The sequence below is a fragment of the Oryzias latipes genome, chromosome 6 (assembly GCF_053564925.1).
Source record: "Oryzias latipes strain Hd-rR chromosome 6, Olatipes_Hd-rR_3.1".
NCBI classification, from domain to species: Eukaryota; Metazoa; Chordata; class Actinopteri; order Beloniformes; family Adrianichthyidae; genus Oryzias; species Oryzias latipes.
Genome location: NC_136242.1, coordinates 17109250 through 17124788, shown reverse-complemented (window position 1 = coordinate 17124788; position 15539 = coordinate 17109250). Strand labels below are relative to the sequence as shown.

Here is a 15539-nt window from a genome sequence, read left to right as displayed (position 1 = left end):
ATCCACTTCACACTTTATGTTTTTTGTGCAAACACTTTGCTTTGGAAAATGTTGTGTATCAGCGTAATGCTGCTTTTTTCCGCTTCAGAATCCTTTGTATTGACGTTAATTGTGTAAATGGTTGAAAAGTTATGGTGGCCAAAAGACTGCCAACATTGGAACTAAAGCTCCACTGTTAAAGGGTTAAAGCCCACACCAAACGTAAATTAAAATCTTTACATATGTTATTAAAATTTTCACCCTGCGTGGACTTTTCTACACACACACGCATAAGTTCCCAGTACTATCAGCAGTCTGACATCCACTTGCAGCTATTGGATTAAGAAAGAAAGTCATGTTAGTGTCACATTTAACCACATCATATTCTCACTGGGGAACTACTGACATAGTTTTTGCCACCAAGTAGCTCCACTCAGTCGCTACCAAGCTCAGCCTTTAATTAGCATCAACTCATCTTGGCTGCAGCAGCGGGGTTGTTTACGTCTCACCCCTCTTGTTTTCTCGTCAACCTGCAGTCATCAGGCACGACGGTCATGGTGGACATAGCAGTGATGGGGGAGGCTCATGGACTGATCACAGACCTGCTGGCTGATCCCTCTCTGCCACCCAACACCTGTACCTCCCTGCGGGCCGTCAGCAACCTGCTAACCACCCAGCTCACCTTCCAGCCACTGCACCGACCACGCCCTGCCCCTCTGCTGAACCCGAACGATGCCTACACCTGCTCTGACTCAGAGGAGGGGCCTGAGAAGGGAGAGAAAACATCCATTCACAAGGTAAGAAAATGAACGACCTTCCTGATTTACACTTTGCCCAAAAATCTATTTGTGAAACCAGGATGAAAGCAAAGATACTTCAAACAAATATTGAAAGTCAAAGCTGTAAATCAAAAGTAGCCAGGAGGCAGACATAAAGCTATTTTCTTTGGAAATAGCTGAAATAATCCTTACATGGCAATGCAGTCCACCTTATTAGAGCCAAATGATTTATCCACTACATAGCGCTCCCCACATGTGCTAATCTTTGAGCCCATGTTTCAGTTAATTAGTGCTTCCTGCTCTCTGAGCATTGAGCATCAAATAAAGGAGGGTATTTTCATAGAGCTGGGTGAAGAAAAATAGAGCACGTCTACTGCTCGGAGCACTGTTCTCCCTTTCATAGCCGCAGCTGTGTCAACATGACAGATGTGCCGAGGCAGACAGTTTGTGCAAATGTGAGTGAAGTCGCAGGGAAGACTCAACATCTATGAATGCAATAAAAAAAGTTTCAAAGACTGACGAGGGTTTGACAACAAAGCTGAACTTCAGAAACCCTTTTTGAATCTTTCGTATAAAGCTTTGTTCACAGCGTGCATGTGAAGCATGTACGCTTTCAGCACATGGTGTTCACACTCGACAAGCAGGGAGGGGCTTATTTTTCTCTGAATACTCTTTGCTCATACATGTCTGCCAAATACAGTGGGAAGAGAAAAAAATGGTTGCACAAAAACAGTCACAGAAACTTGCCTAGCGATGTGTGAACATTAAGTTTTGGGAGTCTTTAACATGAAAGCCCGAAATATGCGTTTACGTCCATTTACATTGATTTTTGATTGGAAGTGGTTGCTTGAACATGTGTTTGCAGAGGCCGGTGTGAGCTTCACAGATCGATAGCTGGATTCACGATTTCCTCCCTTGAAGTTCATGAGCAGCCAAAGACTTCTTTGCTGTGGCCCATGAGGCTGTTGTTATTAAGAATATCCTGCGTGAAAGTGCCTGGGTTTAACTGACACTGATGGATTGTGCTTTGGAAAACTTAAATAATTTCTGTCAAGGAGAACAACTTTAGGCAAGATGGCAATAGATGAATAAAGAAGTCTGTTTTCTCTCTGTTGGCTGTTTTTATTTCTAATTGTAGCATGTGCCTTTTAAATGTTTGAACCTTCCTACTTGTAATTAAAAAGGATCAATTACAGATCAAAAGGCGAGAATGGCAAAAGTGTTAAAGTTCTTTATACTTCCTCTTGTCTCAGTCTACCTTCTTAAATAGTACATAGATAACACCATTTTTAGAATAACGTTAGCAGCTGGCATCCATTTTTTTGTTGCTTTTTTGGGAAGATGACCCGGTTTTTGCAGTATTGATGGTGTTCTGTGTGTATCCAGTCCATGTGTGTGTTTCTGTGTTTTCTCTATTTCTGCAGAGATTTCCGACCCCAGACTAAACACACTGATTACAGTTTTTGGAGAAACCTGATGTGTGGCTTTAATACCTATGTTTTTAGCAACATGTTTTAGCAAAGCAAGCCTCCAGGGTAAATTAAAGCGGTGAGAGGGGGCTGAAATGATGCACCATGGATGAGTGAGCCAGTGCGAGTTTTTGAGCGTGACAACGTGTTGTAAAGGGGTTTCATTGAGAATTCTGAGACCAATGTTTTTTAGGTCACGCTACTCCGAAGTTGGAGGAAAAGAAGCAGACGGGTTTGAAGAATTGTGCCAAACTGTCAAGCTGATAAAGGCATTGCAAGGGCAAGGACCTCTGGGAATTTAGGGGAAGAACAGGATAGATGAAAACTAAGCAAGTCAGACAGAAAAGACCGTACAAAGAAAAAAAATTACAAATTTGTACTTACAATATTTTTTTATTGTCTTTGGATTTTGTGGATGGTCTACTTTATCACCATAACAATTTGTTTTAAACAAGACAACTTGATGAGGAACTAGTCTCATTTAGTTGATAAATCTGACAAGAGTCTGAGCGGAACATTAACTTTATCTCACAGGTGGGAGTGCATTTTGAAATTTCTATCTAAGCAAAAAACCAATTACTGTTTTGTACACCAGCAAGCATTCTTCACTTCTGAGGCATAATCTACAACACGTTAGTGATGCCAAGTCAATCCTCTTTGTGTGTGTGTGCAGCGTCTCAGGCGAAGTCTCCACCCGGGTCTTTTGAGGAGGATCTCCTCCACCTGGACGACCACCACTTCAGCCACAGGACTGCCCACCATTGAGCCTGGGCCGGTCCGGAGAGACCGCAGCGCCAGCATCAAACCTTACCACGAATCCCTCACCTGCAGGTAAACAGCCCACCTATTGGTTGCTCAATTTATTACACTACAACCTGCAAATTAAACAGAAATTTTTGTGTGACAGATCTGGAGAAACATTCATGTTTATATTTATATTAATACACAAAAGGAAATACTAGTCAAAAACAGCAGAATAAACTCTGTAATCCGTCTTTTTTAGAAAGGACAGACTGTCAAAATTCCGACAAGGCACAGAGGGCATTAATCAGGGAAGTATCAAAGAGGCCACAGTTTACCCAGCAGAGACTGGGCCCATTTCAAGTCAAAATAGGAAAAAAATCCTCATGGAAAATTGGCCATTGCTATAAGAAGAAAGCAAAAAGAACCACTACCCCAACATGAAGAAGATACTTGGGTTAAATGTTAAGTTCTTACTGTGTTTTTATGATTTAAAAAAAAAAAAAAAACGACACAAAAACTTTTAATTCAAGAAAAGCAAGGATCAAAAGTCATCAAACATCATATTAGGGTCTCTGTTGTCAGCCAGAAGGCAGAATTTCAAAAGTTCTGGATTCTGGAAAATATAGTCAGTTTTCCAGATATTTGACTTAACTAGGACAGAGGTTTTCCCTGTAAAATGATGATGACCTTAATAGCTGCTGTTTTGGCACATCTTATGTGTGTATGTTCCATTAGACTCAAAGGGACTCGCAGCTGTTGCAGCCACTAAATGGTGCTCTGGAAAGTGTTTCATTTGTTAAATTATTATAAGCTTCTGCCTTAGCAGAAGGGATACTGTACTGAACTTGCTACTGTAGTTCAAGCCCAGACTCAGAAAGGGTATCTCATATAATGAGAGGGATTATTGATTACCCACTGACCCCCATCATCGGGGTCAGCAGAAAACCAAGGTAAATTCATTTCTACTTGAGTATCAAATATATTTTTCATATTTTTCTCACAGAAGGTTGGGCAATTTAGGGTGACATTTAACAAAATTTATTTAAAAAAAATGTAGTCGTTCAAGGCAATGATTTTTTTGTTGTTGTCTTTTTACTTGTGAGGGATTGTTTTTGTATCTGTGATCATTTTCATCTTCTTTAAATACTTCATAAAAACATTGATTAAGTTGTTATTTTACTTACAGTTTTTTGTGTAGTTTTTTTACTCTTCCACTGACTGAAAAGCAGACTATGATGCTCCCACCACCGTTTTTAAAAAAAGAGTGATACATCAGATAATGTCATACTTTAAAGGTGATTTTAAAAAGTGCTAAATCAGTGAAACTTAAATTCAATCCAAATGTTTGGCTATCAATGTTCATATTTGAGCTCTGCTTTAAGAGTCGTTTTTTTTTTTTTTTTTTTTTACAAGATGAGAACTCAGTACTGTTAAACATTTTTTTAAAAGAAAGTGTACTAATAAGCAAGCTAATATGATTCTTTCATAGCTACTGGGTTCTTCAACAGTAACCAGACAAACTTAAACTAAGGTTCTATAGCAAGACTTGAAATCATGTCTGCATCTTATGATGGTTCCATGCAGCCACAGTATTTTTCATGAAAACACTATACTGTTTCCATGTTTTCTGTTTCCTACCTGATTGTCTACTTTTTCAAAAAGGCAACGTTCTCTGACTCACACATGTGATTTTAGTACACACATGGTCTATTTATGTTTAGTTAGTATTTTTCTGCTATGTTTTCTTTGTTTTTTTGCGTTTTCACTTTTGCAGCCATGCTCATGTTGCATTGGCCATTCTACTTCACATCATCTTGGTTGGGATCAGGTTGGTTGCTGTGGAATTATCTGTTGGGGGATCATCTTGAATTTTTTGACACGTTTAAATACTGCTTTTCCCTACTCTTTGCTATGCAGAGAAGAAGAACAAGAAAAGCTCAAAAGTCTTTGAAGCTCTCACACTGTCCGATGTATGATGACCATTTTAGGCCACGATCAAAGATATCGCAATTCTTTCATGCTGGTTGTCTTTCATCTGGGACAGCCCAAAATCAGCCAGTTTACAGCCGCCTAGAGACACGTGGCTTTGAAGCTTATTGGGTTTTCCCAGCAGTGTGGCTGCAGTCATACCAGAGAAATCAGTGTGAGTGAGCAGTAATGGCACAGCAGTTGGGAAAACGATGTGTATGCAGCGGGAGCCAGAATGGAAATATGCCCCAGAGGCAAATGCATTAACCTGAATAGCTAAGACGTACATCAGCCGCGCACAGGGTAATGCTAAAGACAGCACAGGACTCATGCTGCACACATTCACTATGGTTCACATGCAGATCTATGTGCCATGATATAATGGACGGAGATTTAAAAAAAAAAAAAAACTTTTACAGAAATGTATTGAATACTGGTGAAAGCTGGAGGTTGACCAGTGTTTAAAAGACAGAAATAGCACAGAAGCAGTGAATGTGCAGTCAATGCAACGCTGTTTTCCTCCCATGAGTCACACCAATAAAGTCTGTTGAATAAACACAGGCTTAATTTATTACAGGAGTTTTGATTGCTAAATGCACTATTGAAGCCCAGTTTTTTTCGCGATCGGAGCTGAAGTTATATTAATTACCTCAAGATTACTGTGACATTATGTTTGGAAAATGTTGTCAAAGTCGTCTGACTTTTAGCGTTTGTGCTTTTCAAAAGAGCACTGAATAGAGCTTCATCTGGAATTACTTGTGCTGCGCCTGCATGATCCTGCATGTAGTGTTTTCCAAGTGTAAGAAAGTGCATAAGACAGTGTTTTTTTATTTTTTTCATAATAAATATTAATAACGCCTCACAAGAAGAAAGTTTCTGTCTGTTTCATCTCCAGCACCTTCTTGAGTGTCTCCCCTGTCGAGTTTGTGTCACAGTGTTCCAGTTGGAGGCCAGCTCTCATCCACAAACACAGACACTTCTGGGCGTCTGTGTGCTATGAAGTTACGCCTCTGATGCCTGTGTTTTGAGCAGAGCAGAGGGGAGTTCTGAGGCTGCACAGGTTTTTGTTTGAGCGTGTAAATTTCAGTTGCTGCACAAAGGCTTTTGTGTGACTTCTAAACTAAAACTGCATCCTATTTATTAATGGGTTGATGAACTTCAAAAAGTCTGACGTCTCCATCAAAGAACTAGAGAAGTAGCCTGGAAGGATTTAACCTACAAAGGGTTTTTTTTTTCAGTCTTCAAGGATCTGTTCACAAGGAAAAACAAAGTGATCCGTATATTTTTTTTATTACACGTTGTGTTTTAATAATCATTTCCTGTTTAAATGTGGTATTTGGGTAGCCCTTAATTGGCTTAGTTAATCTCTTTTTTTGTGTTTTGTAATTGATACGTAAGTTTTTTTCAAGCAAAAAAAAACGAAATAAGAAAAATATTAATTAATTTAAAAAGATTTTATAAGCGATTTGAATCAGACTTCCTGGTCTTACAGCAAATTTTTTAGAGAAATCATTTGAAAACTATGAAAAGTTTTATTTACAGACGTAAAATGAGGCATGACTCTGGTGTATTTCCGACCACAGAATAATTTAAAGACTAATGCTGGGAGAATAATGGAATGAGTATTTACTTGAAAGAACTTTTGCCTTTAAACTTCTGCAGTTAAAATGTGCAACAGTAAACATCCTTAACCCTGTGAAGCCCACTACATCAAAGAATTGACAGAAAAGTCAAATTGTTTGGAATGAAGAGGTTTTTTAAACCCTTTGAAGAAATCTACAAAAAAAAGAATATCTATTTTTTGTGAGATTTTAATAGTATCAATAATAATAAGTTAGTTTAAGATACAAAAATATTGACATGAATAACAGGACAAAATCACTGTATTTAGGCTACCCGCTATCGCAAATTTGATCTACAGATTTTTAACACGGTTTAACGATATTATAAAGAATGAACTATTTCAATACAGATTAAATACATTAAAACAAAAGAATAACAATTGATGAGTTTTTCTTACCATGAAGTTTTGAAAATAAGCAAAACCTTTTTATGGAAGCGTATTGCATTAAATAAAAAAAAAGTCAAAAAGCGGCCACCTTCATTCTAAGTTTTTTTTGTTTTAAAGTGCCTATACCATGCTATTCTTGAGCCTTTTGTTGTAAACGATATCCATGTGATAATATTTTACCTTTGGTACAAAAGAACACTTTTTTTTTTATTAAAATTTTTTCCCTGAGCTCTTTTTTCAAGCTGGAATAAGACGACTCGATCTCTGACACTCCGGCTTTCGCTCCATGTGGTTGCCGCCCATTTCATGACATCAACCTAGAGTCGGCCTCAGCAGCGTGTCTGCGTCCCACCCACGAAAACTTTTGCAAAGATGGATGTGCAAATTGTGCGTATAAATGGAAAGTGTTATTGCGAAACACCACTAGTTTACAACTGTCTGAACAGAGATTGTTGTAGAACATTTGAGGCCAAAGAATGTTTTATGGTTGGCAAAAAGGGGATTATTGTTCATTGAAGATGAAAAAGGAAAAAAAAAATGTAAAAATGTAATGGTTTTTTTAATCTATTTTTTACTTTTTTGTTTTGACTAAATTTACCCACTTCCTACTCTCTGCCATCTTTTATCCACCTGGGACCCATTAGCAGCTATTTCCATCTCTCAGAAATGGAAAGAAGTTCATCTGTAACTTATTGGACAAGCAATAAAAATAAATTAGGAAGTGTCTTTTATTGGTCATTGCTCAGTGTTTTCTCATGGATTCTTTGTCCTTTGTACACTGTGGCTGCAACCTTTTATTTTTTTATTTTTTTAGAAGCCATGCCTCTTTGGTTCTGGTCCCTTCGGATTTACTGTGGAATATTTTTTCCTTTTTCTAGTTTAGGCCAGAGAACAGAAACAATTCTGAAAAGTGTAGTTTTTTTCTCTTTCCCTGCTCAGAAAATGATGTAAGGGACCAGATCATACTCATGAAATCTAAAGCTATTACGTCACAAATGCAAGATGCTTTTGGAAAAGTGTCACTGTGTGGCATGCATGGTTTCTGAACTGAATATACTAAACTTCATCGAGATCTTGCTGCAGTATTTTGTTTATTTATCAGCTTTGAACATTCTGTTTTTACATTTACAGTGCAATTTTTTTTCTATATTAACAATTTATATTTGTTCCTCTTTAAACATCTTTATTTTTTGGATTACACTGCAGTCCAAAAAAGCTGCTTTGTTATAGAAGAGCTCAATTTTCTTTCAGTTAAGGGTTGCAATGTTTAGAAAAATGCATTTTTACTGGAGGAGGTACATTTTAATATTCCTTACAGTAACTTTCACTCAGTTCAAATTTATTTTACACTCTCTCTGCACGTGTGTCTTACTTGATTTAACCAGATTATTGTGTTAATATGTTAGTCAAAGTTTAATTGTTAGTTTGAAAAATTGAAGCATTTGTAAAATTGTGTTAAAGTGTAAGTCCCAATGGGCAACAAAGCATTACTATTTGTGTTGTTTCACTGAACTTCATGCTGTATTCTGCTTTGCTTGTGTGCCTCCAAGGAACTGTGCCTCTGCTAACTTGTTTAGGTCTGTTTGCACAATGACAGTGTGATACTTGAGCAAGTTCTGCAAAATGTAAGCACGCCTGGGCCGCCTCTGTACACAAAGACGTGCCGCCTGGTCTCATAGCGTCATCCCGCCAGGCAGCAGGCCCCAGCTTTTACCACTTATGGTGGTAGGAGTGTAAACAAACACCTGGTCTTCTTCCCAGTTGCCAGAGCCTCACAAGTAGGAGGCACGCACATGCTTGGATACTCTGTCACAGCTGCTTCTTTTGGCACAGGTTAAGCAGAGGCATCTGAAGTGCACAGAGTGGGTTTTGGTTTAGTTCAGCTTTAGTGAAATTTGGTTGCAGTAATCTGGCTTCAGTCTAGGAACCTGTGAAGCTCCTTTAACAAATCTGCAAACTGCAGTTCCTAAGGCTTTACAAGAACCTTTGGGGACAGTAATGTATGCACAGCGACTTATGCATGATATTATTTAATGTTGGGGGATTAAAGAAAACGGCAGACATCTTCGCTGACATGTAATTAGTCCTACAAGAAACAAAAGGGAAGGCAAGAGAGAATGCACAAAGAGGAGTTTGAAAGAAAATCAACACATGGCTTCAATTCCCTTCTCTCCACTCCCTCATCAAATCAGTACAATCTTAATTAGGACATTAGGCTTCTCTTTTCCTCCCCAGTTTTTCCATTATGTCAGCCTTTAATGACGTACAGTGTCAAGAAAAAATAACACAGACTACAAAGCTACAATATCGGCTTGTTTTAGTCAGAGTTGGTTAAACAGGCACAATTGATACTTTCCATTTCCATCAGCCACCATTCCGTTATCTTCTCTGCATCATCTGGCTCAAAAGAAGGTACTGTGCATTACTGGAAGCAGAAATAATGGCGGCTGTGTTTATCGTGTCTTGGACTCTGTCCGTTTGGGCTCTGGACCAAAGATAATCTGTCGTCCTGCTGCTGAGTGGTTGACTCTGAAATCTGGGAGTGAAATGCAACACAGAAGAGAGAGGGGGGCAATCAAGCTCAAACATTGAATTTCTAGATTTATTTTTTAACAGTCTTGTAAAACACTAACAAGATCAAGTGATACTGTTAAGACGAGCTCTGACTCTAGAAGTAAATGTGAAAATACTGTAATTTCTGTAAAGTACACTCATTTAGTTTTATATTCATTTTTCTTTGTCTGACATTCTTTCCAAAGACAAAAAAACAACATTCCCATATAGAGGATAAATGTTATTCCTTCCAGACAGGGTTGAAGCATTGGCACACTTGGAACGTGTATGTTGTTTTCATAATGCATATGCAGATCTCGCTGGGACAGTTAAATTACTGTAACTACACGTCTAACCGCTGCATCTACACTGTTTTCACTATGATAAAGCAGAGACACTCGATACACGGCTGACAGATTCCTTCAGTGAAAATGACCAACCCTCCTTATTTACATTCTGCGCAGGAGGCTCTGTGTCAGTAGTCGAGGTTATTCTGCTGCATCAGCAAAATAGCCAAAGTCTTTGCCAGTCCTTCACCTTCACTGAAAAACTAAACCTTGTAAGCCAAATGCTGCTGGCTGCTTGGACCCCCCTGACAATACTAACTGTTCACCCGTCATTAAACTATTTTATATTCCACACCTGCTTGGCATTAGATGCAGCGCTCCGACCTGGCCATGCAAACACAACAGAGCGCCCTTTGTTTGGGCTCCCGAACCATTATGTTGGGTGGGTTAGGGTTCGAGAGAGTTCCAGAAACGCTTTATCAGAAGGAGATAGACACAGTGCAGGCCTTTGTGCTCCCTGTGACACCATGTGCTAACGGCAGGCATTTCCTGCCCTAGAAGGCAGGTTTTACAACATTTAAGGAGTGGTATTTTAATTGGAACCACCTACTGGCTGACACTAGCCTCTGTGGTGAAACCTGGAAAAGCTGTGGAGAGCAGATCTGGAGCCTCCCTGCAGTGTCACACACCTAACTATCCCCTCCTGTAAAATTAAGATGACGTGCTTTTTAGTTTATGAAAGGGTCACTAAATGTGCACCTTTTTTTCTGCTCCCTGTATGTGGCTTGCAGAAGGTTGTCTATGTGGCTGGCACTGCTCCGTCATAAGGGGTAGACATATTTGTTAATGTATCATTACTGTAACACGACATACCACGAAAATACCAATAGTTCAGATTAGTTTTGTTCTGTAATTCATGATGTTTGCATCTAGTAGGTCGTTAATGAGTATTTTCTTGTTACATCTGTGGACTGCACAGTAGGCATGGCCTTTTTTTTTTAACTTTTGACCACTTTTGCAGACCAGTAAGTTATCAATGACAGATGTAAGGAATAGCATCAGTTCCAGTTTATTGTTGCAAAAACAGACAGCAAAGGATTACACTTTTTTTTACACATGTGCCTGACAGTCTGTGTTTCTTCTCCTCCCTTAGAGTGACCTGATATTTTTTATACATATTGGAATATGAATCACTAGGATATAAATGGACCCAATAACCTATTTTTCTCCCTAAGTTTCAGAGAAGCAACATGAAGCTATTTTTAATCTAATATGTTTGATCTTTACAATAACAGTATATTGAATTAACTTTCAAAATGCTAAAAGAAAAACAGAAGAAAAAAGGTCAAAATCTCCAAAAGACTTGATAGGAAAGTTGAGGGTTTTTCTTAGACTTTTGTTTTTTTTCCAATTATGAATTATATTTTATATTTAATTATATTTTATATTAAATTCCGAGGGAATGTGACCCTGTTCCATTTCTGGTGTACTGCCCTCAAAAAAATGTTGATTATTTTTAGTTAATTTCATGGTCATTTATATATATATGTATGTGTGTATATGGAAGGATGGATGGATGGATGGATGTATAGAAAGATAGATAGATAGATAGATAGATAGATAGATAGATAGATAGATAGATAGATAGATAGATAGACAGACAGACAGACAGACAGACAGACAGACAGACAGACAGGGTAATGTGGGCTTGCTGCTTTTTATTTGGCTAACTGCTTAGAGATGTCACTTGCAGTTGTCTTTGTGCAAGTAGTTCTGATGTTGAACAAAAGGCAAACACTTCAGACTTGTACTGAATTAAATGTCAAGTGACATTTCCGTGAACTCTGCAAGCATATTTATGCATAAACAGTTGACCCGTTGCAGACACAGACAGACCTGTGGGATTTTTTCAGCAGACTCCTGGATAGTTTAAATAATAACTCAGCTTTGCTGCAATTCAGTTTTACAATTAGTTTCATTCACATGCACTGGAACAAACAAAGATTCCTCAGTTCACTGCTGCTGAGTGTAAATATATTTTGGAAATGAATAACACAATGAGAAACCAAACATGGGACCCATCTTGTAAATCTTAAAAAAACATGGTGCTGCACTACAGAGAGAATTAAGTTCTTTTAGCAGAGGGCCAAATTAAGAACTCGACATTAGACTGGGGGCCAATTTTGTTGAAAAGAAGCAAGCAATGAGCAAGTGTCATTTGTTCTATTAACCAGATGTTTTCCCAGTTGCTGTCTGAGGTTGCTGCCCAGATCTTCTAGTGGTCTAGTAATTGTATCATTTGACAGACTTAATTCTTCAAACTTTTTCTTTTGCTCTGGACAAACAATGTCAGCTACTTATAATCTTTTTACAAACTCCCCGTCACTTAAGGGGTTGATACTCCGGGCCATTTCCAAGCTTCTGTCACAGCTTCACTGGATTTAGCCATTTTTGTAAACATCTGCTGTGCTGCATAGCCTTGTTTTATGATTTGTAACATAGTGAGGATTTATATTGAATTCTTTAAGCATTGCATTTACCTACTTGCAAAAAAGGCACAGGACTTTATCCATATTATGATACGTTGTTTTGATTAATTTCCTTTTTTCTGTGACTAATCAAAAAATGTCTTCCTTATAGTTGTGGGAGACCATATATCAGACTGAGCCATGGAGAGGGGTCTGTCGATAAGGGAGACAGAATACCACGGTCAGGTACGCCCTCTGACTCACTCCTACCTCCTAAAAGTTTCCCATGGCTGCATGCATAAGTAGAAATGTTACACACTGACAATAAAGACACATATTTTAGCATTATTAGCTTTTAAATTGCTTTAAAGGTATACACATTTTCTACTTCAAGTATATATACATATTGATAATTATACTTTTATCTGAACACACCACTGATCGTCTTCGTGACTTTTATCCACTGAAAATGTATTGTGCATAATTTTCTTTTTAAAATGTTTGGGAAAAGAGTATGTTTTGAATACCTCGCACTAAAGTGTTTTGGGGTTATCTTCGCCAACAGAGGACCAAGTGGTTGTATCTTCAGACTACGACAGCGCGCACGAAGCCAACCATAGTGACAGCAGTGATGTAGCACATACAGAGGAGGACACAGAGGAAGGGAAAAACTCCCAAAATGTCATCCTCCATACATTAATACCTTCTGAGGTAAATTAAGACAAGTGTCCCATTTCAGTCTCCTCAAAGAAAAAGCAAAAACATATCAAATACATTTAAATTCTATAACTTCTTTATGTTTATTATTTAGCTATGAACATTTGATTGATTGACATTTGTTCAGGACAAACCAATTCTGGCCCCAGAGCCATTATTGATGGAGGGCCTGGATCCTTTGCTTGATCAGCTGAACAGTTGGAACTTCCCTATTTTTACCATGATGGAGAAAACGAATGGAAAACGTGGACAAATCCTCAGCCAGGTGAGAATGTCAGAGGGCTTCACTGAGTCACCTAAAAAACTCTTTATGTCAAATTCTAACAGAAAAAAAGCCAAAAACACTGAAAGCAACAAACTTTTTTGTTTGCTTGTTTTAAAAAAAATAAATAGATCATGATACAAGACTAAATGTAATTTGATTAGACCTGTAAAATTAAAAGTGATTAAGATTTTATAACTAAGTTTAGTCGGTCTGCTCTGCTGCTGCGCGGCGTTCACTTGCTCCTGCTTTGTTATGCTCAATTCAACTTCAATCTCGTAAATTTACGACTTAAAATTTCGTAATTTTACGTTTTTTTTTTTTTTTTTTTTGGTGGCCCTAAAACTCCGTTGTACTTCTGAATTAAATACAGTTGATAATGATTACCAGTTATGAAACACAAATATGTGGCTGCTTTACCCCAGCACTATTGTTAAAACTATTTTTTTTAAGCCATACATGGTAGGGGAACGATATGATGTCAGTCTGTGCGGGTAATTTAGAAAATCTTCATAAAACTTTGCTGAAAAATAATTAAAAGGAAATTTCTTAACAAGATAAAACCATGTGTATGTTTGAATAATCACAGCAAGAGAAAACCACATATGTTAATGTACAAAACACAGGACAATGTTATGATGATGACACATGCCAGAGAAATTTGTAGACAAACTGGCAGACCAGATGAGTCAGGGAGAAAATCTCAACAAGAGAATGACACAAAAACACGCCTGAAAACACAAAACACAAGTGACAGAAAAAATAACAAAAACCCTCATTCCTCAACAATTACAAAATAAGAACATGTGAAAAAAAAAAAGTTAAACACATGTAATAAAAAGTGGTGTAGTCACCATGATAAATTAATTATTTAGTTCTAAAACATTTCTCATCTCTGAATATGATATATCATAAACATTTATATGATTTTATTTGATTATTTATTTTAATAAATCTAAAACTTGATGCTCGACTTTCTGTGTTGCAGGTTTCTTACAAGCTTTTTGAAGACACCGGCCTGTTTGAGACCTTCAAGATCCCAGTGAAGGAGTTCATGAACTACTTCCATGCCCTGGAGAGTGGTTATAGAGACATACCATGTAAGTGTCACTACTCTTGGTTTAATTTTTACTCTTTATTTGACCAATTGAACTCTGTTAGATGTAAAGAGATAGAAAACTCATACAGGCAGTCCAACAGCACACTCTGCTGGAAATGTTCACAATTGAAGTCCCCCCCCCCCTTGGCTTTGACCCAGATCACAACAGAGTCCACGCCACAGACGTGCTCCATGCGGTCTGGTACCTCACCACGCAGGCTGTGCCCGGGCTGCCCAGCCTCCTCACAGATCACGGCTCTGCCAGCGACTCAGGTGTGGCCACCATCACTCATTCTCTGAAAGATAGACGCAAGAGTCGTTATGCATTCAAAGTCGAGATAAAACAAAATAAATATGTTGTTCTTTTTATATGGTTTATGAGAGTTTACTGTAAAAACTAAACTTGTGCATGATCTCTTCTGCTGCAGTCAGCTATCTCAGTGTTCAGATCATCTTGCCCCTTAGATGTGTAATCTTATCCAACCTTATGCTACTCGTGCTTTTGGTACTTGCATTTAGATACAAAGTACTATTTAAAGTATAGCACAGTGTGTAATTAAGGGGGGATTTGGATCCTCATTTGTATCTCTTACCAGGCCCACCCCTTTGATCCACTTGAAAGTGGATTCAAAAGTTGAAGATATCCCTGAAATGACAGTGTCTGCACACTCTGCATCTAAACCTCCTCACTGTGTCTGCTAGACTCTGACAGTGGAATAACACACAGTCACATGGGCTTCCTGGTTTCTAAGACCTACACTGTGTCAGAGGATGGTTACGGCTGCCTGTCCAGCCTCATACCCGCTCTGGAGCTCATGGCCCTTTACGTGGCGGCTGCAATGCACGACTATGATCATCCAGGGCGGACGAACGCTTTCCTCGTGGCGACCAGCGCCCCTCAGGTACTCAGCAGCATCAAACCACACCTGATTTGGATAAAAGAAGACAGATATTTGTTCTCTTAGTTTGGTGTTGGATACTACAGTTGGACCTTCTAAGAGCACAGCTTCTTGAATTTGAAATTTTAATTTTAAGCTGTTTCAGAATAGCTAATGGTGATGATTTTGATATGAGAGTTTATTTAGACAATGTTCTCCCCTAAAAAAAATGATAAAAGTTATATGATAAGTATTTTATTTTCTGTCAAGTCTTCTTTTAAACCAATGTCTTACTTTTCTACACATTTTTTAAACCTAAATACTT

The 15539-nt window shown here is 38.2% G+C and overlaps 1 protein-coding gene across 1 annotated transcript in view; it reads left to right on the top strand.

The window, feature by feature from the left end:
• The window catches only part of LOC101156572 (cGMP-inhibited 3',5'-cyclic phosphodiesterase 3A), a 90888-nt gene that overhangs the window by 65167 nt on the left and 10182 nt on the right, over positions 1 to 15539 (top strand). The window contains exons 3-10 of the mRNA XM_020703908.3: positions 516 to 776; positions 2901 to 3058; positions 12431 to 12504; positions 12824 to 12969; positions 13103 to 13240; positions 14226 to 14337; positions 14496 to 14609; positions 15039 to 15238. Coding sequence (XP_020559567.1) covers positions 516 to 776; positions 2901 to 3058; positions 12431 to 12504; positions 12824 to 12969; positions 13103 to 13240; positions 14226 to 14337; positions 14496 to 14609; positions 15039 to 15238 — 1203 coding nt within the window. The remainder of the gene's footprint in view (positions 1 to 515; positions 777 to 2900; positions 3059 to 12430; positions 12505 to 12823; positions 12970 to 13102; positions 13241 to 14225; positions 14338 to 14495; positions 14610 to 15038; positions 15239 to 15539) is intronic.